At 51.9% G+C, this 23,647-nt stretch overlaps 1 protein-coding gene across 4 annotated transcripts in view; it reads left to right on the top strand.

The window, feature by feature from the left end:
• Window positions 1–23,647, top strand: part of LOC138503214 (pancreatic secretory granule membrane major glycoprotein GP2-like) — a 233,365-nt gene that overhangs the window by 95,573 nt on the left and 114,145 nt on the right. For 2 of the 4 annotated variants that reach the window (XM_069622799.1, XM_069622800.1), the window contains exons 7-8: window positions 5,055–5,300; window positions 6,879–7,038. In XM_069622799.1, the coding sequence (XP_069478900.1) occupies window positions 5,055–5,300; window positions 6,879–7,038 (406 nt within the window). The remainder of the gene's footprint in view (window positions 1–5,054; window positions 5,301–6,878; window positions 7,039–23,647) is intronic. The other 2 variants (XM_069622802.1, XM_069622801.1) reach the window with 1 other exon arrangement.

The following is a 23,647-nucleotide window of genomic DNA, read 5'->3' as shown; positions in this document are numbered from 1 at the left end:
TGTATGAGGCAGTACTTGTGTGTGAGGCACTCTGCCTCATACACAAGTACTGGGAAGAGGTATAGGTACATGGAGGTAATGCCTGATTTAGCTACCCGTAATCTTCATCACTCCTAGTCCCATTTTTCCTCATCCAGTACTTACCTTTGAGACAAGGAGCCTCATACATAAGCTCTGGGACAAGGAAGAGGGACGTGGAGGTAATTCTGGGCCAAGGAGCCGATTGTGGAGGTTGGGGTTTTAGGTGGGAGGGAGAGGGGATGTGTGGGGGGGCGGGATTGTGTGATAAATCATAATGGATGTCCATGTCCAGGCTAAGCAGGCATGATATGTGGTATTAGTGGCTAGAGAGGCATTTTGGTGCAGCCAATCTAGTCATTCCTCAGTTTGGTATGACTTTCTTTTAACTGGACATTTCTGATAAAGCAGTCCTGCTAACTTTAATTACCTGGCTAGATTGGCATTTGGGTGCTGCTAGTCTAACCATTTCTTACTGCAGCATTGTATATTTTTCTAGGCATCCGTGATAAAATGATATGATATGATACAAGTCATTTATAACGCGCCTGTACACAAGTGTACACAAAGGGAGGGAAGATAGAGGGAGGACAAGACAAAAGCTCTCACTAGGCCTTGTGTCACTGAGAGAAAGAGAAGTACAAGGGGGAAGGGAGGGATAGAAGTGCAAGTGAGAGGAGAGGGGAAAACAGGGCAGCAATGCTCTGAGTAAGTGCAGCCAGGGCAGAGCAGCTATTGGTTGTGCAAGGAGAACAAGGGACTGCAGGGTTACAGTTACAGCCCTTAAGTGCATGGTAGGCCCGGAGGCAGTGCAAGGGTGACCAATCAAGGAAGAACCTGGACTCAGAGAGACTCTGAGGGTAGCCAAGCAGCCAGTAGGTAAAGCAGACAGGTAGGTCAGCAGGGGAGGGAGAGAGAAAGAGAGAGAGAAAGCAGCAGAGAAGAAGAAAGTTTTGATCTGCTTCCAAAACTTCAGGTTGTCCGGCTCAAGTTTGAGAGGGGCAGGGAGGCCATTCCAGAGGGAGGCACCAGAAGAGGAGAGAGGTCTACCACCACTCTCTGCCTGGAGAAACGTCTAAGCCTTAGAGAGTTGGAGATAGCTGAGTGAAGGGCTAGAGAAAGAAGGTATTTTGGAAGAGAGCATTGGATTTAGTGTGGGCCCCGGCCCCAGAAAGCCTTGTGGACAATGCAAAGGTTCTTTGCAGCCACCTGGAGCCAGTGGAGAGATTTCAGGGCTGCAGAAGTACGATCCCAGGGCTTGAGGCCAAGGGTAAGTCTTGCAGTCCTGTTCTGGATTAGTTGCAGATGACGGAAACTAGAGGAAGGCAGACTCAGAAAGTGGCTAGAGAGAACCAGGGCTTTGGAGACAGTGAGCTTCTGGTGGAAAGTGAGAAAGGGAAGAGTCCCTTTGAGGAGGAGCAGCTGGTAGTGGGACTTCTTGGCGATGTCCGAGATGTGAGGAGAGAAAGAGAGTGCGGCGTTGAAGATGACACCAAGGTTTGTTGCCTCGCAGGAAGGGAAAGGAAGAGGGCCCAAGGCGGACTGCTATAGTGAGAGAGGAAACGCAGAGGCAAGGGCCCCAATGAGAAGGATCTCCGTCTTACTGACATTAAGGCAGAGATCGTTGGAGGCGCACCAATCCTGAATCGTGGCTAGACAGTCAGGAATGAGCAAGAGAGGAGAGGAGGCTGAGGGGAGCCTGAAGGAAAGCTGAGTCATCCGCATAACACTGAAAGTTAGAGCAGAAGGGAGAGATCAGGGAGGCCAAAGTGGCCAAGTAGAGGTTGAAAACTAGGGTGAGACGATAGAGCCCTAGGGAACACCATAGGTAGAGAGAGGTGGCAGAGAGAATGGGACAAAGATGGATCTGGTAGTGGAGGGGTGGTCCAAGTGGAAGAAGGTCAGTCACTCTAGGGCCTCATCCGTGATGCCCAGGTTCTCACAGAGTCGATTGATCAGGATGGTGACGTTGACCCTGTCAAAAGCAGAGGAAAGATGAAGGATGAGAACAGAAGGAATGCTGGAATCAAGGTTACAGAGCAGATCTTCACAGGTGTTAAGGAGAGCAGATTCCATGTTTCTGACAGATCTGAAGCCAGACTGATGGTCATGGAGATAACCAACAGATTCAGTGTGGAGAGTAAGCTGGGAGATGGCAAGCTGTTCCAAGAGTTTGCTCAGGAAAGGGGCGATGGAGATTGAGCAATAGTTTGCCGGGCAGGTAGGATCAGCAGATGGCTTCTTGAGGAGTGGGTGCACAAGGGAGTGCTTAAAGGTAGAGGGGAATGTTGCAGTGGCGAAAGAGTGATTACAGAAATCGGCCAAGGCTGGAGCGAGGGTGTCAATATGGTCTTTGACGGTTCCGGAGGAGCTACGGAGCACCTGTTTGGATGACACTTTCACAGATCGGACTTGTCTAGAAACCTTGTCAGGTGTTGTCAGAGAGAAAGAGGAAAAAGGAGGAGGAGAGGTAGAGATGACCAAAGGAGGCCGAGAGAGGAAGAGGAGATAGAGGACAGGATGTCCTGAGATTTAGCAGAGAAGTGAGAGGCCAGAGCTTTACAGAGGGCCTGGGAGGGAACAGGAGAGGTATAGACCACAACAGGATTGGCCAGTTCTTTGCAGATTTTAAAGAGTTTGGCCGTGTTGTTAGAGGCTGCGGAGACACACGCTTTAATGTGTGCTCTCTTCTTGATGCATGTTATTGCTTGGAGTGGCATTTTGGTGCAACCACTCTAGGTATGTCTAAATGTGGCCTGTCATGCTTTACTATAATGTTATTACGTGTTTACACTGGTCTACATTATGCAGCCAGTTGGACATGTTTTCATTGTGGCATTTATAATAGCAAAGCATTAATGTTCCTGTGCACTGTTGGTGACTTGCATGTATTGGATTGTGTTACCCTACAAAACAATTGCAAACACTCTGGCTTTATAGCCAATTTATCTCAGAAAGTGTGCTGTATATTGCATTAAAACACATATTTATATCTTTCTCCTAGTGCAGTGTGCTGCATACCCCTTCAGCAGCACGTTCATGCGTATTGCTCAAGCATGACAATCTAGGCCGGTCCAGAGTGTGGCGCGACCCATGATTTGTTGTCGAGTTGGGGGACCCCTCAGCATGGCTCGCAGGGGGGCCCCCACATTTTGTGTTACGCCACTGTGTACACCGCATTATGGCCTCCATTCATAACTGTGCCGGAGCGTCTGGCCACGCCCCCACGTCATATCATATCCCCTGCTCCAGTCCCTGCTAGGGCCAAAGCCACGAGGGGACAAGGGCGCGGGGTGTGTACACCGCATTTTGTCCCAGGAGGGCCTCCATTCATTGCAGTGCCGGAGCACCTCCCCAAGCCCCCACGCTATATCCCCTGCTCCAGTCCCCGTTAGGGCCAAAGTCGCAAGGGGATAAGGGTGCTGGGTGTGTACAACGCATATTGGCCCTGGAGGGCCTCCATTCATTGCACTACTGGAGCACCTGGCCACGCACCCACATCATATCCCCACTCCAGTCCCCGCTAGGGCCGAATCCCACGAGGGGACAAGGGTGCCGGGTGTTTCACACCACACGGATGTTCTACACAAGCAGTGTGTGGAACAAAAGCGAAGTGCAGGATCTTTGGACTATAAGACATTACCTGAGGCTTACCCCATGGTGTCAAGGAGGTGAGAGTATGCCAAGCTGGGCTGGGGGTTTGCTGGGTTTGCTGTGGCTGTTGTCTGGCTTCCAGATACTTGTGCATCCCTGGAACATTATAATGGAGGTGCTGGAGCCCTCGCCTACTTCACCCTACCCGCCATTACTCTTCTGTAAACCATTCACCCTTCAGTCTAACATGTCAGAGCACTTTTATTCTAGGTTTGAGTGCAAGATACTAGCCGCGAGAAGGAAGAAGGCCTCCCAACCCCCCCCCCGCACCCCTCATTGAGCCATGGCAGGTAACGTGCCACTGAAACTGGATGTGGTGTGGGGGATAAATCCAGCACCATTTTCAATTTTATGGGGGAGGCTATCTTTGAAATTAAAGAGAGTGCCCATACCTTAGGGTCTAATCAATTTGCCCCAGGAAGGGGCAAGAAATGTAACAGGTGTTTACAACGGGGGGGGGGAATACCCACTAGCTTGGGTGGACTGCTTGCCTTGAGTCCTGAATCAAGCCCCACAGTTAAAAATCGTGATAGAATAGTTGTAAAAGGATGCCCGCATTTCAGCCAATGCTAAAGTATTCAGCCATGGAAATGATCCTTTCTTCTCAAACCTACCTGAAACCCCTGTGGATTGCGGCTCTCTTGCCCTCTGTTCAGCCCCCACTGTGTTCACTCTTCATTGTTCTCCCAATGTGATAATATCTGGGGTGAAGAACCCCCCCTCCCCATTAGCAGTGAATGATTCCACTTCAGCTTTATTTGCTCCCACTGCTGGTTGTTCCTTCCACAAATCCTAGTGATACAGTGTACAGTGTGTACAGTGATTGTGCATCGAGAGTGAACAATCTCCAATGGTTCTCGATAGCTTTAACATTATCTGATATGTTCAGAAAGTGTGTCGTATCCCGTAGATAGGTTGTTGATGACTGGACGATAGGTTGTAATAGTTGTCCAGATATTTAGAGAAGGGTCGAATATGCTATCTGTTGCTGCCATGATAGTTCTAAAGGGTGGATTGGTGAGATGTTTGTGTACTTTCGGAAGTCCATAGAATACAGGTGTTTTGGGATTTTTGTTAATCAAGAAATCTATGGTTTTAACAGTAATCCAACCCTCAGTTTGTGCTTGTGTAGATGTTGTCTTGGGTGTGTGCGATGAGATGTGTGAATCACAAGTATACTTTCTGCGCAATCTATTGGTAAACGATTCAAGTTAAATGCTACTGCCAGGCATGCCACTCCACACCTAAGTATCCACATGTATAACACACCATTTGTTACCTACCAAGTGTCAATTATCACTCACTGATGGCTCGTGGTCAGGGCAATTACAGAGGCATACATTGCTTACATTTCTCTTCTCCCCTGTTCTTTGTGTTCACAGCACTGTGTCCATAGCATTGGGAGGAGCAGACGGTGCAGCCAATGTAACCATGGCAGCATTCTGGGATACTTCCTACACTCAGCCTATGACGAGCATGCAAGAAGTGCCCGTCGGGACCGCCTTTTATTTTGGCCTTGTGACAGACTTCCAAGATAATGATACATTTGCTCTAAGGGCAGAAACTTGCTTTGCTACTCCTATTAATGACGCCAACAGCCAAAAGCGTGTTCAGCTGATCACAGGAGGGTAAGAGAAAACAGGAGCAGGTAACAAGGTGATCATGGGGGGACATTTATCCATGGCATGCATAATGGAAGGCTGATTTCAGCAGTCCCTGGGTCACAAGTATGGATTGCAGACTCTGAGGCCCAGTAGCAGATTCTGGGAATCTTCCAGAGGTTTGTGATTGTGAGTTCCAGGAGCTGAGGCTGGTAGATATGGTGGTTATAATACCTGTGTCCCAGGAATGGAGCCTCTGGGCTCTGAGGATCTGGGTCCTAAGTCCTAGGAGGTGAGCCTGGGAGATAAGGAGGCTATAATATCTGTTACTCAGGAGCAGAGCCTTTAAGCTCTGAGGGTTTGGGTCCTAAGTCCAAAGAGGTGACCCTGGGAGAAATTAGGTTATAAGATGTGTGTCTAAGGAGCAGAGCTTCTGGGATCTGAGGGTCTGGTCCTACGACCCAGGAGGTGAGCCTGGGAGATATGGAGGTTATAAGATATGTGTCTCAGGAGCAGAGCCTCTGGGCTCTGAGGGTCTGGGTCCTAGGTACCAGGAGGTAAGCCTGGGAGATTTGGATGTTATAAGATCTGTTTCTCATGAGCAGAGCTTCTAGGGTCTGAATGTCTGGACCCTGAGTCCCAGAACCTGAACTTGTGATATATGGATTTTATTAAATCTGATTCTCAGGAGCGTAACATCTGGGACCAGAGGGTTTGGGCTCTAGGTGCTGGGATCTGAGCCCGGGATATAGGAAGTGAAGCAGATAAAATCTATGCCTCAGGAGCAGAGCATTTGAGGTATCAACTTCTGGGTACTGAGTCGTAGTGTCACAGCCTGGGCAATACGAAGGCTATAAGATGTGAGTCTCAGGAGCAGAGCCTCTGGGCTCTGAGGGTCTGGGTCCTAAGTCCCATGAGATGAGCCTGGGAGATATTGAGGCTATGGGTATGTGTCACAGGAGCAGAGTCTCTGGGCTCTGAATGTCTGGTTTCTGGGTCCTAGGTTCTGAGCCTGCAAGATGTGGAGACTATAAGATCTGTACCTATGGAGCAGAGTTTCTGGGCTCTGAGAGTTTGGGTTCTGAGTCGGAGAAGCTGAGACTGGGGGATATGAAGGTTGCACGATCTGTGTTTCGGGAGCAGATCCACCGGACTCTAAGGTTTAGGGTCTGAGTCCAAGGAGCTGTGCTTGGAGACTTTCGGAACATTTGGGGATCTGAATCCAGGAAGCATAGCCTGGTGGGCTCACGCGCTAAGTGTTCCTAATCCCAGCAGTATTGCATCTGAGAGCTTTGAAGGTCCAGTATCTCAGTTCAAAGAGAAGAGAACATTGGGACTCGGGGTGTACATTGCAGAAGCACTGCCTGGATGTCCACTAAAGGTCTTTGAGGCTCTGGGGCTTCAAGGGTTCAGGGCTCGTAGCCCCAGAAGCAAAGCCTAGAGGCACTGATGCTCAGGGCTGTGGGACCCAGGAGCAAAGACTTGAGTCACTGAAAATGTTGTGATCTTCCGAGGCCCAAGAGAAAAGCCCATGGATCCTGTAAATGTAATGGGATTACCTGGTGAAAGTGCCTCCAGTAATGGCTGTTATCCTTCTTATCTCAGCTGCTCAGCGGATAAGGGCGTGATCACCCAAGTGAAGGAGAATGGTGTCAATCTGCAAGTCCTCTTCAGTTCAGAAGCATTTGCTTTCCAAGGTTTCTCCCAAGTGTTCGTCTTCTGTGATGCAAGACTCTGCCAGAGGGCCAAAGAGAACTGTCAGCAGGTGAGCACTGGGGGGTCAGATGCACCGGGAGGTCCGATGCATCTGGGGTCAGATACGAGTGGTACACTTTACAAGAGAGATTCCGAGATTCCACAAAGGGTTTCAATCCCGAGTCAGGGGCCCAGCTTTGCTCTCAATCCTACCCTCCCGCCCCTTTTTTCCCTCAGCCAGTGTGTGTAAGCTGTGAGACATGAAGTCCCGGCCCCTCGCCACTTCCCATTGCCTCCATTTCCTGAGTGTGTGAGTAAGCTGTAAGGATGGAGCCCTGGCCCGTTACTTCCTCCCACTCATCCATTTCCTGCGTGGGTGTGTACGCTGTAAGGGGTGAAGCCCCAGTTACTCAGCCTGTCTTACTCCATTTCCTGAGTGGGTGTGTACGGTGTAAGGGGTGAAGCCCCAGTCACTCAGCCTGTCTTACTCCATTTCCTGAGTGGGTGTGTACGCTGTATTCGGTGAAGCCCCGGCCCAACACCCCCTCCTACTCATCCATTTCCTGAATGGGTGTGTACGCTGTAAGGGGTGAAGCCCCAGTCACTCAGTCTGTCTTACTCCATTTCCTGAGTGGATGTGTATGGTGTAAGTGGTGAAGCCCCAGTCACTCAGCCCGTCTTACTCCATTTCATGAGTGAGTGTGTATGGTGTAAGGGGTGAAGCCACATGTAACTCAGGCCATCTTACTCCATTTCCTGAGTGGGTGTGTACGCTGTAAGGGGTGAAGCCCCGACCCAACACCCCCTCCTACTCATCCATTTCCTGAGTGGGTGTGTACGCTGTAAGGAGTGAAGCCCCAGTCACTCAGCCCGTCTTACTCCCTTTCTTGAGTATGTGTGTATACGCTGTAAGGGGTGAAGCCCCAGTCACTCAGCCCATCTTACTCCCTTTCTTGAGTGTGTGTGTAAGCTCTAAGGATGGAGCCCTGGTCCGTTACATCCTCCCACTCATCCATTTCCTGAGTGGGTGTGTACGCTGTAAGGGGTGAAGCCCCAGTCACTCAGCCCGTCTTACTCCCTTTCTTGAGTGTGTGTGTACGCTGTAAGGGGTGAAGCCCCAGTCACTCAGCCCGTCTTACTCCCTTTCCTGAGTGGGTGTGTACAGTGTAAGGGGTGAAGCCCCAGTTACTCAGCCCGTCTTACTCCATTTCCTGAGTGGGTGCATACGCTGTAAGGGGTGAAGCCCCAGCCACTCAGCTGTCTTACTCCATTTCCTGAGTGTGTGTGTGTGTAAGCTGTAAGAGCTGAAGCCCCAGTCACTCAGCCCGTCTTACCTCATTTCCTGAGTGGGTGTGTACGCTGTAAGGGGTGAAGCCCCAGTCAATCAGCTTTCTCACTCCCTTTCCTGAGTGTGTGTGTAAGCTGTGAGAGCTGAAGCCCAGCTCAGCCCATCTTACTCCCTTTCTTGAGTGTGTGTGTACACTGTAAGGGGTGAATCCCCAGTCACTCAGCCCGTCTTACTCCCTTTCTTGAGTGTGTGTGTACGCTTTAAGGGGTGAAGCCCCAGTCACTCGGCCCGTCTTAATCCCTTTCCTGAGTGTGTGTGTATGATGTAAGGGGTGAATCCCCAGTACCCCAGCCCTGCTTGCTCACTACCTTTCCTGAGTGTGTGAGTAAGCTGTAAGGATGGAGCCTTGGCCCTTTACTTCCTCCCACTCATCCATTTCCTGAGTGGGTGTGTACGCTGTAAGGAGTGAAGCCCCAGTTACTCAGCCGGTCTTACTCCATTTCATGAGTGAGTGTGTACGGTGTAAGGGGTGAAGCCCCAGACACTCAGCCCATCTTACTCCATTTCCTGAGTGGGTGTGTACGCTGTAAGGGGTGAAGCCCCGACCCAACACCCCCTCATACTCATCCATTTCCTGAGTGGGTGTGTACGCTGTAAGGAGTGAAGCTCCAGTCACTCAGCCCATCTTACTCCCTTTCTTGAGTGTTTGTGTATATGCTGTAAGGGGTGAAGCCCCAGTCACTCAGCCCATCTTACTCCCTTTCTTGAGTGTGTGTGTAAACTCTAAGGATGGAGCCCTGGTCCGTTACATCCTCCCACTCATCCATTTCCTGAGTGGGTGTGTACGCTGTAAGGGGTGAAGCCCCAGTCACTCAGCCCGTCTTACTCCATTTCCTGAGTGGGTGTGTATGCTGTAAGGGGTGAAGGCCAAGCCACTCAGCTGTCTTACTCCCTTTTCTGAGTGTGTGTGTGTAAGCTGTAAGAGCTGAAGCCCCAGTCACTCAGCCCGTCTTTCTCCATTTCCTGAGTGGGTGTGTACGCTGTAAGGGGTGAAGCCCCAGCCACTCAGCTGTCTTACTCCCTTTCTTGAGTGTGTGTGTGTGTAAGCTGTAAGAGCTGAAGCCCCAGTCACTCAGCCCGTCTTACCTCATTTCCTGAGTGGGTGTGTACGCTGTAAGGGGTGAAGCCCCAGTCAATCAGCTTTCTCACTCCCTTTCCTGAGTGTGTGTGTAAGCTGTGAGAGCTGAAGCCCAGCTCAGCCCATCTTACTCCCTTTCTTGAGTGTGTGTGTACGCTGTAAGGGGTGAAGCCCCAGTCACTCAGCCCGTCTTACTCCCTTTCCTGAGTGGGTGTGTACACTGTAAGGGGTGAAGCCCCAGTCACTCAGCCCGTTTTACTCCATTTCCTGAGTGGGTGTGTATGCTGTAAGGGGTGAAGGCCCAGCCACTCAGCTGTCTTACTCCCTTTTCTGAGTGTGTGTGTGTAAGCTGTAAGAGCTGAAGCCCCAGTCACTCAGCCCATCTTACCTCATTTCCTGAGTGGGTAGTGTACGCTGTAAGGGGTGAAGCCCCAGTCAATCAGCTTTCTCACTCCCTTTCCTGAGTGTGTGTGTGTAAGCTGTAAGAGCTGAAGCCCCAGTCACTCAGCCCGTCTTTCTCCATTTCCTGAGTGGGTGTGTACGCTGTAAGGGGTGAAGCCCCAGTCAATCAGCTTTCTCACTCCCTTTCCTGAGTGTGTGTTCAAGCTGTGAGTGCTGAAGCCCAGCTCAGCCCATCTTACTCCCTTTCTTGAGTGTGTGTGTACACTGTAAGGGGTGAATCCCCAGTCACTCAGCCCGTCTTACTCCCTTTCTTGAGTGTGTGTGTACGCTTTAAGGGGTGAAGCCCCAGTCACTCAGCCCGTCTTAATCCCTTTCCCGAGTGTGTGTGTATGCTGTAAGGGGTGAAGCCCCAGTACCCCAGCCCTGCTTGCTCACTACCTTTCCTGAGTGTGTGAGTAAGCTGTAAGGATGGAGCCCTGGCCCTTTACTTCCTCCCACTCATCCATTTCCTGAGTGGGTGTGTACGCTGTAAGGGGTGAAGCCCCAGTTACTCAGCCCGTCTTACTCCATTTCATGGGTGAGTGTGTACGGTGTAAGGGGTGAAGCCCCAGACACTCAGCCCGTCTTAATCCCTTTCCTGAGTGTGTGTGTATGCTGTAAGGGGTGAAGCCCCAGTACCCCAGCCCTGCTTGCTCACTACCTTTCCTGAGTGTGTGAGTAAGCTGTAAGGATGGAGCCCTGGCCCTTTACTTCCTCCCACTCATCCATTTCCTGAGTGGGTGTGTACGCTGTAAGGGGTGAAGCCCCAGTTACTCAGCCCGTCTTACTCCATTTCATGAGTGAGTGTGTACGGTGTAAGGGGTGAAGCCCCAGGCACTCAGCCCATCTTACTCCATTTCCTGAGTGTGTGTGTATGCTTTAAGGGGTGAAGCCCCAGTCACTCAGCCCGTCTTAATCCCTTTCCTGAGTGTGTGTGTATGCTGTAAGGGGTGAAGCCCCATTACCCCAGCCCTGCTTGCTCACTACCTTTCCTGAGTGTGTGAGTAAGCTGTAAGGATGGAGCCCTGGCCCTTTACTTCCTCCCACTCATCCATTTCCTGAGTGGGTGTCTACGCTGTAAGGAGTGAAGCCCCAGTCACTCAGCCCGTCTTACTCCCTTACTTGAGTGTGTGTGTATACGCTGTAAGGGGTGAAGCCCCAGTCACTCAGCCCATCTTACTCCCTTTCTTGAGTGTGTGTGTATACACTGTAAGGGGTGAAGCCCCAGTCACTCAGCCCATCTTACTCCCTTTCTTGAGTGTGTGTGTAAGCTCTAAGGATGGAGCCCTGGTCCGTTACATCCTCCCACTCATCCATTTCCTGAGTGGGTGTGTACGCTGTAAGGGGTGAAGCCCCAGTCACTCAGCCCGTCTTACTCCCTTTCTTGAGTGTGTGTGTACGCTGTAAGGGGTGAAGCCCCAGTCACTCAGCCCGTCTTACTCCCTTTCCTGAGTGGGTGTGTACAGTGTAAGGGGTGAAGCCCCAGTCACTCAGCCCGTCTTACTCCATTTCCTGAGTGGGTGTGTATGCTGTAAGGGGTGAAGGCCCAGCCACTCAGCTGTCTTACTCCCTTTTCTGAGTGTGTGTGTGTAAGCTGTAAGAGCTGAAGCCCAAGTCACTCAGCCCGTCTTTCTCCATTTCCTGAGTGGGTGCATACGCTGTAAGGGGTGAAGCCCCAGCCACTCAGCTGTCTTACTCCCTTTCCTGAGTGTGTGTGTGTGTAAGCTGTAAGAGCTGAAGCCCCAGTCACTCAGCCCGTCTTACCTCATTTCCTGAGTGGGTGTGTACGCTGTAAGGGGTGAAGCCCCAGTCAATCAGCTTTCGCACTCCCTTTCCTGAGTGTGTGTGTAAGCTGTGAGAGCTGAAGCCCAGCTCAGCCCATCTTACTCCCTTTCTTGAGTGTGTGTGTACACTGTAAGGGGTGAATCCCCAGTCACTCAGCCCGTCTTACTCCCTTTCTTGAGTGTGTGTGTACGCTTTAAGGGGTGAAGCCCCAGTCACTCAGCCCGTCTTAATCCCTTTCCTGAGTGTGTGTGTATGCTGTAAGGGGTGAAGCCCCAGTACCCCAGCCCTGCTTGCTCACTACCTTTCCTGAGTGTGTGAGTAAGCTGTAAGGATGGAGCCCTGGCCCTTTACTTCCTCCCACTCATCCATTATAAGGGGTGAAGCCCCAGTTACTCAGCCTGTCTTACTCCATTTCATGAGTGAGTGTGTACGGTGTAAGGGGTGAAGCCCCAGACACTCAGCCCATCTTACTCCATTTCCTGAGTGGGTGTGTACGCTGTAAGGGGTGAAGCCCCGACCCAACACCCCCTCCTACTCATCCATTTCCTGAGTGGGTGTGTATGCTGTAAGGAGTGAAGCCCCAGTCACTCAGCCCGTCCTACTCCCTTTCTTGAGTGTGTGTGTATACGCTGTAAGGGGTGAAGCCCCAGTCACTCAGCCCATCTTACTCCCTTTCTTGAGTGTGTGTGTATACGCTGTAAGGGGTGAAGCCCCAGTCACTCAGCCCATCTTACTCCCTTTCTTGAGTGTGTGTGTAAGCTCTAAGGATGGAGCCCTGGTCCGTTACATCCTCCCACTCATCCATTTCCTGAGTGGGTGTGTACGCTGTAAGGGGTGAAGCCCCAGTCACTCAGCCCGTCTTACTCCCTTTCTTGAGTGTGTGTGTACGCTGTAAGGGGTGAAGCCCCAGTCACTCAGCCCGTCTTACTACCTTTCCTGAGTGGGTGTGTACAGTGTAAGGGGTGAAGCCCCAGTCACTCAGCCCGTCTTACTCCGTTTCCTGAGTGGGTGTGTATGCTGTAAGGGGTGAAGGCCCAGCCACTCAGCTGTCTTACTCCCTTTTCTGAGTGTGTGTGTGTAAGCTGTAAGTTCTGAAGCCCCAGTCACTCAGCCGGTCTTTCTCCATTTCCTGAGTGGGTGCTTACGCTGTAAGGGGTGAAGCCCCAGCCACTCAGCTGTCTTACTCCCTTACCTGAGTGTGTGTGTGTGTGTAAGCTGTAAGAGCTGAAGCCCCAGTCACTCAGCCCGTCTTACCTCATTTCCTGAGTGGGTGTGTACGCTGTAAGGGGTGAAGCCCCAGTCAATCAGCTTTCTCACTCCCTTTCCTGAGTGTGTGTGTAAGCTGTGAGATCTGAAGCCCAGCTCATCCCATCTTACTCCCTTTCTTGTGTGTGTGTACACTGTAAGGGGTGAATCCCCAGTCACTCAGCCCGTCTTACTCCCTTTCTTGAGTGCGTTTGTACGCTTTAAGGGGTGCAGCCCCAGTCACTCAGCCCATCTTAATCCCTTTCCTGAGTGTGTGTGTATGCTGTAAGGGGTGAAGCCCCAGTACCCCAGCCCTGCTTGCTCACTACCTTTCCTGAGTGTGTGAGTAAGCTGTAAGGATGGAGCCCTGGCCCTTTACCTTCTCCCACTCATGCATTTCCTGAGTGGGTGTGTACGCAGTAAGGGGTGAAGTCCCAGTTACTCAGCCCGTCTTACTCCATTTCATGAGTGAGTGTGTACGGTGTAAGGGGTGAAGCCCCAGACACTCAGCCCATCTTACTCCATTTCCTGAGTGGGTGTGTACGCTGTAAGGGGTGAAGCCCCGAACCAACACCCCCTCCTACTCATCCATTTCCTGAGTGGGTGTGTACACTGTAAGGACTGAAGCCACAGTCACTCAGCCCGTCTTACTCCCTTTCTTGAGTGTGTGTGTATACGCTGTAAGGGGTGAAGCCCCAGTCACTCAGACCATCTTACTCCCTTTCTTGAGTGTGTGTGTAAGCTCTAAGGATGGAGCCCTGGTCCGTTACATCCTCCCACTCATCCATTTCCTGAGTGGGTGTGTACGCTGTAAGGGGTGAAGCCCCAGTCACTCAGCCCATCTTACTCCCTTTCTTGAGTGTGTGTGTATACGCTGTAAGGGGTGAAGCCCCAGTCACTCAGCCCATCTTACTCCCTTTCTTGAGTGTGTGTGTAAGCTCTAAGGATGGAGCCCTGGTCCGTTACATCCTCCCACTCATCCATTTCCTGAGTGGGTGTGTACGCTGTAAGGGGTGAAGCCCCAGTCACTCAGCCCGTCTTACTCCCTTTCTTGAGTGTGTGTGTACGCTGTAAGGGGTGAAGCCCCAGTCACTCAGCCCGTCTTACTACCTTTCCTGAGTGGGTGTGTACAGTGTAAGGGGTGAAGCCCCAGTCACTCAGCCCGTCTTACTCCGTTTCCTGAGTGGGTGTGTATGCTGTAAGGGGTGAAGGCCCAGCCACTCAGCTGTCTTACTCCCTTTTCTGAGTGTGTGTGTGTAAGCTGTAAGTTCTGAAGCCCCAGTCACTCAGCCGGTCTTTCTCCATTTCCTGAGTGGGTGCTTACGCTGTAAGGGGTGAAGCCCCAGCCACTCAGCTGTCTTACTCCCTTACCTGAGTGTGTGTGTGTGTGTAAGCTGTAAGAGCTGAAGCCCCAGTCACTCAGCCCGTCTTACCTCATTTCCTGAGTGGGTGTGTACGCTGTAAGGGGTGAAGCCCCAGTCAATCAGCTTTCTCACTCCCTTTCCTGAGTGTGTGTGTAAGCTGTGAGATCTGAAGCCCAGCTCATCCCATCTTACTCCCTTTCTTGTGTGTGTGTACACTGTAAGGGGTGAATCCCCAGTCACTCAGCCCGTCTTACTCCCTTTCTTGAGTGCGTTTGTACGCTTTAAGGGGTGCAGCCCCAGTCACTCAGCCCATCTTAATCCCTTTCCTGAGTGTGTGTGTATGCTGTAAGGGGTGAAGCCCCAGTACCCCAGCCCTGCTTGCTCACTACCTTTCCTGAGTGTGTGAGTAAGCTGTAAGGATGGAGCCCTGGCCCTTTACCTTCTCCCACTCATGCATTTCCTGAGTGGGTGTGTACGCTGTAAGGGGTGAAGTCCCAGTTACTCAGCCCGTCTTACTCCATTTCATGAGTGAGTGTGTACGGTGTAAGGGGTGAAGCCCCAGACACTCAGCCCATCTTACTCCATTTCCTGAGTGGGTGTGTACGCTGTAAGGGGTGAAGCCCCGACCCAACACCCCCTCCTACTCATCCATTTCCTGAGTGGGTGTGTACACTGTAAGGAGTGAAGCCACAGTCACTCAGCCCGTCTTACTCCCTTTCTTGAGTGTGTGTGTATACGCTGTAAGGGGTGAAGCCCCAGTCACTCAGACCATCTTACTCCCTTTCTTGAGTGTGTGTGTAAGCTCTAAGGATGGAGCCCTGGTCCGTTACATCCTCCCACTCATCCATTTCCTGAGTGGGTGTGTACGCTGTAAGGGGTGAAGCCCCAGTCACTCAGCCCGTCTTACTCCCTTTCTTGAGTGTGTGTGTACGCTGTAAGGGGTGAAGCCCCAGTCACTCAGCCCGTCTTACTCCCTTTCCTGAGTGGGTGTGTACAGTGTAAGGGGTGAAGCCCCAGTCACTCAGCCCGTCTTACTCCATTTCGTGAGTGTGTGTGTATGCTGTAAGGGGTGAAGGCCCAGCCACTCAGCTGTCTTACTCCCTTTTCTGAGTGTGTGTGTGTAAGCTGTAAGAGCTGAAGCCCCAGTCACTCAGCCCGTTTTTCTCCATTTCCTGAGTGGGTGTGTACGCTGTAAGGGGTGAAGCCCCAGTCACTCAGCTTTCTTACTCCCTTTCCTGAGTGTGTGTGTAAGCTGTGAGAGCTGAAGCGCAGCTCAGCCCATTTTACTCCCTTTCTTGAGTGTGTGTGTATGATGTAAGGGGTGAAGCCCCAGCCACTCAGCCCTTCTTACTGCCTTTCTTGAGTGTGTGTGTACACTTTAAGGGGTGAAGCCCCAGTCACTCAGTCCGTCTTACTCCCTTTCCTGAGTGTGTGTGTATGCTGTAAGGGGTGAAGCCCCAGTACCTCAGCCCTGCTTACTCACTCCCTTTCCTGAGTGTGTGAGTAAGCTGTAAGGATGGAGCGCTGGCCCTTTACTTCCTCCCACTCATCCATTTCCTGAGTGGGTGTGTACGCTGTAAGGGGTGAAGCCCCAGTCACTCAGCCTGTCTTAATCCATTTCCTGAGTGGGTGTGTATATTGTAAGGGGTGAAGCCCCAGTCACTCAGTCTGTCTTACTCCCTTTACTGAGTGTGTGTGTAAGCTGTAAGAGCTGACGCCCCAGTCATTTAGCCCATCTTACTCCCTTTCTTGAGTGTGTGTGTAAGCTATAAGGATGGAGCCCTGGCCCGTTACTTCCCCCCACTCATCCATTTCCTGAGTGTGTGTGTAAGCTGTAAGAGCTGACGCTCCAGTCACTCAGCCCGTGTTACTCCCTTTCTTGAGTTTGTGTGTAAGCTGTAAGGATGGAGCCCTGGCCCGTTACTTCCTCCCACTCATCCATTTCCTGAGTGGGTGTCTACGCTGTAAGGGGTGAAGCCCCAGTCACTCAGCCCGTCTTATTCCATTTCCTGAGTGGGTGTGTACGTTGTAAGGGGTGAAGCCCCAGTCACTCAATCTGTCTTACTCCTTTTCCTGAGTGTGTGTGTAAGCTGTAAGAGCTGACGCCCCAGTCACTCAGCCCGTCTTACTCCCTTTCTTGACTGTGTGTGTAAACTGTAAGGATGGAGCCCTGGCCCGTTACTTCCTCCCACTCATCCATTTCCTGAGTGGGTGTGTACACTGTAAGGGGTGAAGCCCCAGTTACTCAGCCTGTCTTACTCCATTTCCTGAGTGGGTGTGTACGGTGTAAGGGGTGAAGCCCCAGTCACTCAGCCCGTCTTACTCCATTTCCTGAGTGGGTGTGTACGCTGTAAGGGGTGAAGCCCTGACCCAACACCCCCTCCTACTCATCCATTTCCTGAGTGGGTGTGTACTCTGTAAGGAGTGAAGCCCCAGTCACTCAGCCCGTCTTACTCCCTTTCTTGAGTGTGTGTGTATACGCTGTAAGGGGTGAATCCCCAGTCACTCAGCCCATCTTACTCCCTTTCTTGGGTGTGTGTGTGTAAGCTGTAAGGATGGAGCCCTGGCCGTTACTTCCTCCCACTCATCCATTTCCTGAGTGGGTGTGTACGCTGTAAGGGGTGAAGCCCCAGTTACTCAGCCCGTCTTACTCCATTTCATGAGTGAGTGTGTACGGTGTAAGGGGTGAAGCCCCAGACACTCAGCCCATCTTACTCCATTTCCTGAGTGGGTGTGTACGCTGTAAGGGGTGAAGCCCCGACCCAACACCCCCTCCTACTCATCCATTTCCTGAGTGGGTGTCTACGCTGTAAGGAGTGAAGCCCCAGTCACTCAGCCCGTCTTACTCCCTTACTTGAGTGTGTGTGTATACGCTGTAAGGGGTGAAGCCCCAGTCACTCAGCCCATCTTACTCCCTTTCTTGAGTGTGTGTGTATACACTGTAAGGGGTGAAGCCCCAGTCACTCAGCCCATCTTACTCCCTTTCTTGAGTGTGTGTGTAAGCTCTAAGGATGGAGCCCTGGTCCGTTACATCCTCCCACTCATCCATTTCCTGAGTGGGTGTGTACGCTGTAAGGGGTGAAGCCCCAGTCACTCAGCCCGTCTTACTCCCTTTCTTGAGTGTGTGTGTACGCTGTAAGGGGTGAAGCCCCAGTCACTCAGCCCGTCTTACTCCCTTTCCTGAGTGGGTGTGTACAGAGTAAGGGGTGAAGCCCCAGTCACTCAGCCCGTCTTACTCCATTTCCTGAGTGGGTGTGTATGCTGTAAGGGGTGAAGGCCCAGCCACTCAGCTGTCTTACTCCCTTTTCTGAGTGTGTGTGTGTAAGCTGTAAGAGCTGAAGCCCCAGTCACTCAGCCCGTCTTTCTCCATTTCCTGAGTGGGTGTATACGCTGTAAGGGGTGAAGCTCCAGCCACTCAGCTGTCTTACTCCCTTTCCTGAGTGTGTATGTGTGTAAGCTGTAAGAGCTGAAGCCCCAGTCACTCAGCCTGTCTTACCTCATTTCCTGAGTGGGTGTGTACGCTGTAAGGGGTGAAGCCCCAGTCAATCAGCTTTCTCACTCCCTTTCCTGAGTGTGTGTGTAAACTGTGAGAGCTGAAGCCCAGCTCAGCCCATCTTACTCCCTTTCTTGAGTGTGTGTGTACACTGTAAGGGGTGAATCCCCAGTCACTCAGCCCGTCTTACTCCCTTTCTTGAGTGTGTGTGTACGCTTTAAGGGGTGAAGCCCCAGTCACTCAGCCCGTCTTAATCCCTTTCCTGAGTGTGTGTGTATGCTGTAAGGGGTGAAGCCCCAGTACCCCAGCCCTGCTTGCTCACTACCTTTCCTGAGTGTGTGAGTAAGCTGTAAGGATGGAGCCCTGGCCCTTTACTTCCTCCCACTCATCCATTATAAGGGGTGAAGCCCCAGTTACTCAGCCTGTCTTACTCCATTTCATGAGTGAGTGTGTACGGTGTAAGGGGTGAAGCCCCAGACACTCAGCCCATCTTACTCCATTTCCTGAGTGGGTGTGTACGCTGTAAGGGGAGAAGCCCCGACCCAACACCCCCTCCTACTCATCCATTTCCTGAGTGGGTGTGTATGCTGTAAGGAGTGAAGCCCCAGTCACTCAGCCCGTCTTACTCCCTTTCTTGAGTGTGTGTGTATACGCTGTAAGGGGTGAAGCCCCAGTCACTCAGCCCATCTTACTCCCTTTCTTGAGTGTGTGTGTATACGCTGTAAGGGGTGAAGCCCCAGTCACTCAGCCCATCTTACTCCCTTTCTTGAGTGTGTGTGTAAGCTCTAAGGATGGAGCCCTGGTCCGTTACATCCTCCCACTCATCCATTTCCTGAGTGGGTGTGTACCCTGTAAGGGGTGAAGCCCCAGTCACTCAGCCCGTCTTACTCCCTTTCTTGAGTGTGTGTGTACGCTGTAAGGGGTGAAGCCCCAGTCACTCAGCCTGTCTTACTCCCTTTCCTGAGTGGGTGTGTACAGTGTAAGGGGTGAAGCCCCAGTCACTCTGCCCGTCTTACTCCATTTCCTGAGTGGGTGTGTATGCTGTAAGGGGTGAAGGCCCAGCCACTCAGCTGTCTTACTCCCTTTTCTGAGTGTGTGTGTGTAAGCTGTAAGAGCTGAAGCCCCAGTCACTCAGCCCGTCTTTCTCCATTTCCTGAGTGGGTGCATACGCTGTAAGGAGTGAAGCCCCAGCCACTCAACTGTCTTACTCCCTTTCCTGAGTGTGTGTGTGTGTGTGTAAGCTGTAAGAGCTGAAGCCCCAGTCACTCAGCCCGTCTTACCTCATTTCCTGAGTGGGTGTGTACGCTGTAAGGGGTGAAGCCCCAGTCAATCAGCTTTCTCACTCCCTTTCCTGAGTGTGTGTGTAACCTGTGAGAGCTGAAGCCCAGCTCATCCCATCTTACTCCCTTTCTTGAGTGTGTGTGTACACTGTAAGGGGTGAATCCCCAGTCACTCAGCCCGTCTTACTCCCTTTCTTGAGTGTGTTTGTACGCTTTAAAGGGTGAAGCCCCAGTCACTCAGCCCATCTTAATCCCTTTCCTGAGTGTGTGTGTATGCTGTAAGGGGTGAAGCCCCAGTACCCCAACCCTGCTTGCTCACTACCTTTCCTGAGTGTGTGAGTAAGCTGTAAGGATGGAGCCCTGGCCCTTTACTTCCTCCCACTCATCCATTTCCTGAGTGGGTGTGTACGCTGTAAGGGGTGAAGCCCCAGTTACTCAGCCCGTCTTACTCCATTTCATGAGTGACTGTGTACGGTGTAAGGGGTGAAGCCCCAGACACTCAGCCCATCTTACTCCATTTCCTGAGTGGGTGTGTACGCTGTAAGGGGGGAAGCCCCGACCCAACACCCCCTCCTACTCATGCATTTCCTGAGTGGGTGTGTACACTGTAAGGAGTGAAGCCACAGTCACTCAGCCCGTCTTACTCCCTTTCTTGAGTGTGTGTGTATACGCTGTAAGGGGTGAAGCCCCAGTCACTCAGCCCATCTTACTCCCTTTCTTGAGTGTGTGTGTAAGCTCTAAGGATGGAGCCCTGGTCCGTTACATCCTCACACTCATCCATTTCCTGAGTGGGTGTGTACGCTGTAAGGGGTGAAGCCCCAGTCACTCAGCCCGTCTTACTCCCTTTCTTGAGTGTGTGTGTACGCTGTAAGGGGTGAAGCCCCAGTCACTCAGCCCGTCTTACTCCCTTTCCTGAGTGGGTGTGTACAGTGTAAGGGGTGAAGCCCCAGTCACTCAGCCCGTCTTACTCCCTTTCTTGAGTGTGTGTGTACGCTGTAAGGGGTGAAGCCCAGTCACTCAGCCCGTTTTACTCCCTTTCCTGAGTGGGTGTGTACAGTGTAAAGGGTAAAGCCCCAGTCACTCAGCCCGTCTTACTCCATTTCCTGAGTGGGTGTGTACGCTGTAAGGGGTGAAGCCCCAGTCACTCAGCTTTCTTACTCCCTTTCCTGAGTGTGTGTGTAAGCTGTGAGAGCTGAAGCGCAGCTCAGCGTATTTTACTCCCTTTCTTAAGTGTGTGTGTATGATGTAAGGGGTGAAGCCACAGCCACTCAGCCCTTCTTACTGCCTTTCTTGAGTGTGTGTGTACACTTTAAGGGGTGAAGCCCCAGTCACTCAGTCTGTTTTACTCCCTTTCCTGAGTGTGTGTGTATGCTGTAAGGGGTGAAGCCCCAGTACCTCAGCCCTGCTTACTCACTCCCTTTCCTGAGTGTGTGAGTAAGCTGTAAGGATGGAGCGCTGGCCCTTTACTTCCTCCCACTCATCCATTTCCTGAGTGAGTGTGTACGCTGTAAGGGGTGAAGCCCCAGTCACTCAGCCTGTCTTAATCCATTTCCTGAGTGGGTGTGTACATTGTAAGGGGTGAAGCCCCAGTCACTCAGTCTGTCTTACTCCCTTTACTGAGTGTTTGTGTAAGCTGTAAGAGCTGACGCCCCAGTCATTTAGCCCATCTTACTCCCTTTCTTGAGTGTGTGTGTAAGCTATAAGGATGGAGCCCTGGCCCGTTACTTCCCCCCACTCATCCATTTCCTGAGTGTGTGTGTAAGCTGTAAGAGCTGACGCTCCAGTCACTCAGCCCGTGTTACTCCCTTTCTTGAGTTTGTGTGTAAGCTGTAAGAATGGAGCCCTGGCCCGTTACTTCCTCCCACTCATCCATTTCCTGAGTGGGTGTCTACGCTGTAAGGGGTGAAGCCCCAGTCACTCAGCCCGTCTTACTCCCTTTCTTGACTGTGTGTGTAAACTGTAAGGATGGAGCCCTGGCCCGTTACTTCCTCCCACTCATCCATTTCCTGAGTGGGTGTGTACACTGTAAGGGGTGAAGCCCCAGTTACTCAGCCTGTCTTACTCCATTTCCTGAGTGGGTGTGTACGGTGTAAGGGGTGAAGCCCCAGTCACTCAGCCCGTCTTACTCCATTTCCTGAGTGGGTGTGTACGCTGTAAGGGGTGAAGCCCTGACCCAACACCCCCTCCTACTCATCCATTTCCTGAGTGGGTGTGTACTCTGTAAGGAGTGAAGCCCAAGTCACTCAGCCCGTCTTACTCCCTTTCTTGAGTGTGTGTGTATACGCTGTAAGGGGTGAATCCCCAGTCACTCAGCCCATCTTACTCCCTTTCTTGGGTGTGTGTGTGTAAGCTGTAAGGATGGAGCCCTGGCCGTTACTTCCTCCCACTCATCCATTTCCTGAGTGGGTGTGTACGCTGTAAGGGGTGAAGCCCCAGTTACTCAGCCCGTCTTACTCCATTTCATGAGTGAGTGTGTACGGTGTAAGGGGTGAAGCCCCAGACACTCAGCCCATCTTACTCCATTTCCTGAGTGGGTGTGTACGCTGTAAGGGGTGAAGCCCCGACCCAACACCCCCTCCTACTCATCCATTTCCTGAGTGGGTGTCTACGCTGTAAGGAGTGAAGCCCCAGTCACTCAGCCCGTCTTACTCCCTTACTTGAGTGTGTGTGTATACGCTGTAAGGGGTGAAGCCCCAGTCACTCAGCCCATCTTACTCCCTTTCTTGAGTGTGTGTGTATACACTGTAAGGGGTGAAGCCCCAGTCACTCAGCCCATCTTACTCCCTTTCTTGAGTGTGTGTGTAAGCTCTAAGGATGGAGCCCTGGTCCGTTACATCCTCCCACTCATCCATTTCCTGAGTGGGTGTGTACGCTGTAAGGGGTGAAGCCCCAGTCACTCAGCCCGTCTTACTCCCTTTCTTGAGTGTGTGTGTACGCTGTAAGGGGTGAAGCCCCAGTCACTCAGCCCGTCTTACTCCCTTTCCTGAGTGGGTGTGTACAGAGTAAGGGGTGAAGCCCCAGTCACTCAGCCCGTCTTACTCCATTTCCTGAGTGGGTGTGTATGCTGTAAGGGGTGAAGGCCCAGCCACTCAGCTGTCTTACTCCCTTTTCTGAGTGTGTGTGTGTAAGCTGTAAGAGCTGAAGCCCCAGTCACTCAGCCCGTCTTTCTCCATTTCCTGAGTGGGTGTATACGCTGTAAGGGGTGAAGCTCCAGCCACTCAGCTGTCTTACTCCCTTTCCTGAGTGTGTGTGTGTGTAAGCTGTAAGAGCTGAAGCCCCAGTCACTCAGCCTGTCTTACCTCATTTCCTGAGTGGGTGTGTACGCTGTAAGGGGTGAAGCCCCAGTCAATCAGCTTTCTCACTCCCTTTCCTGAGTGTGTGTGTAAACTGTGAGAGCTGAAGCCCAGCTCAGCCCATCTTACTCCCTTTCTTGAGTGTGTGTGTACACTGTAAGGGGTGAATCCCCAGTCACTCAGCCCGTCTTACTCCCTTTCTTGAGTGTGTGTGTACGCTTTAAGGGGTGAAGCCCCAGTCACTCAGCCCGTCTTAATCCCTTTCCTGAGTGTGTGTGTATGCTGTAAGGGGTGAAGCCCCAGTACCCCAGCCCTGCTTGCTCACTACCTTTCCTGAGTGTGTGAGTAAGCTGTAAGGATGGAGCCCTGGCCCTTTACTTCCTCCCACTCATCCATTATAAGGGGTGAAGCCCCAGTTACTCAGCCTGTCTTACTCCATTTCATGAGTGAGTGTGTACGGTGTAAGGGGTGAAGCCCCAGACACTCAGCCCATCTTACTCCATTTCCTGAGTGGGTGTGTACGCTGTAAGGGGAGAAGCCCCGACCCAACACCCCCTCCTACTCATCCATTTCCTGAGTGGGTGTGTATGCTGTAAGGAGTGAAGCCCCAGTCACTCAGCCCGTCTTACTCCCTTTCTTGAGTGTGTGTGTATACGCTGTAAGGGGTGAAGCCCCAGTCACTCAGCCCATCTTACTCCCTTTCTTGAGTGTGTGTGTATACGCTGTAAGGGGTGAAGCCCCAGTCACTCAGCCCATCTTACTCCCTTTCTTGAGTGTGTGTGTAAGCTCTAAGGATGGAGCCCTGGTCCGTTACATCCTCCCACTCATCCATTTCCTGAGTGGGTGTGTACCCTGTAAGGGGTGAAGCCCCAGTCACTCAGCCCGTCTTACTCCCTTTCTTGAGTGTGTGTGTACGCTGTAAGGGGTGAAGCCCCAGTCACTCAGCCTGTCTTACTCCCTTTCCTGAGTGGGTGTGTACAGTGTAAGGGGTGAAGCCCCAGTCACTCTGCCCATCTTACTCCATTTCCTGAGTGGGTGTGTATGCTGTAAGGGGTGAAGGCCCAGCCACTCAGCTGTCTTACTCCCTTTTCTGAGTGTGTGTGTGTAAGCTGTAAGAGCTGAAGCCCCAGTCACTCAGCCCGTCTTTCTCCATTTCCTGAGTGGGTGCATACGCTGTAAGGAGTGAAGCCCCAGCCACTCAACTGTCTTACTCCCTTTCCTGAGTGTGTGTGTGTGTGTAAGCTGTAAGAGCTGAAGCCCCAGTCACTCAGCCCGTCTTACCTCATTTCCTGAGTGGGTGTGTACGCTGTAAGGGGTGAAGCCCCAGTCAATCAGCTTTCTCACTCCCTTTC

This window comes from Ambystoma mexicanum, chromosome 11 (genome assembly GCF_040938575.1).
Source record: "Ambystoma mexicanum isolate Mex_15411 chromosome 11, UKY_AmexF1_1, whole genome shotgun sequence".
Classification (NCBI taxonomy): Eukaryota; Metazoa; Chordata; class Amphibia; order Caudata; family Ambystomatidae; genus Ambystoma; species Ambystoma mexicanum.
This window is presented reverse-complemented; position numbering and strand designations above follow the sequence as displayed.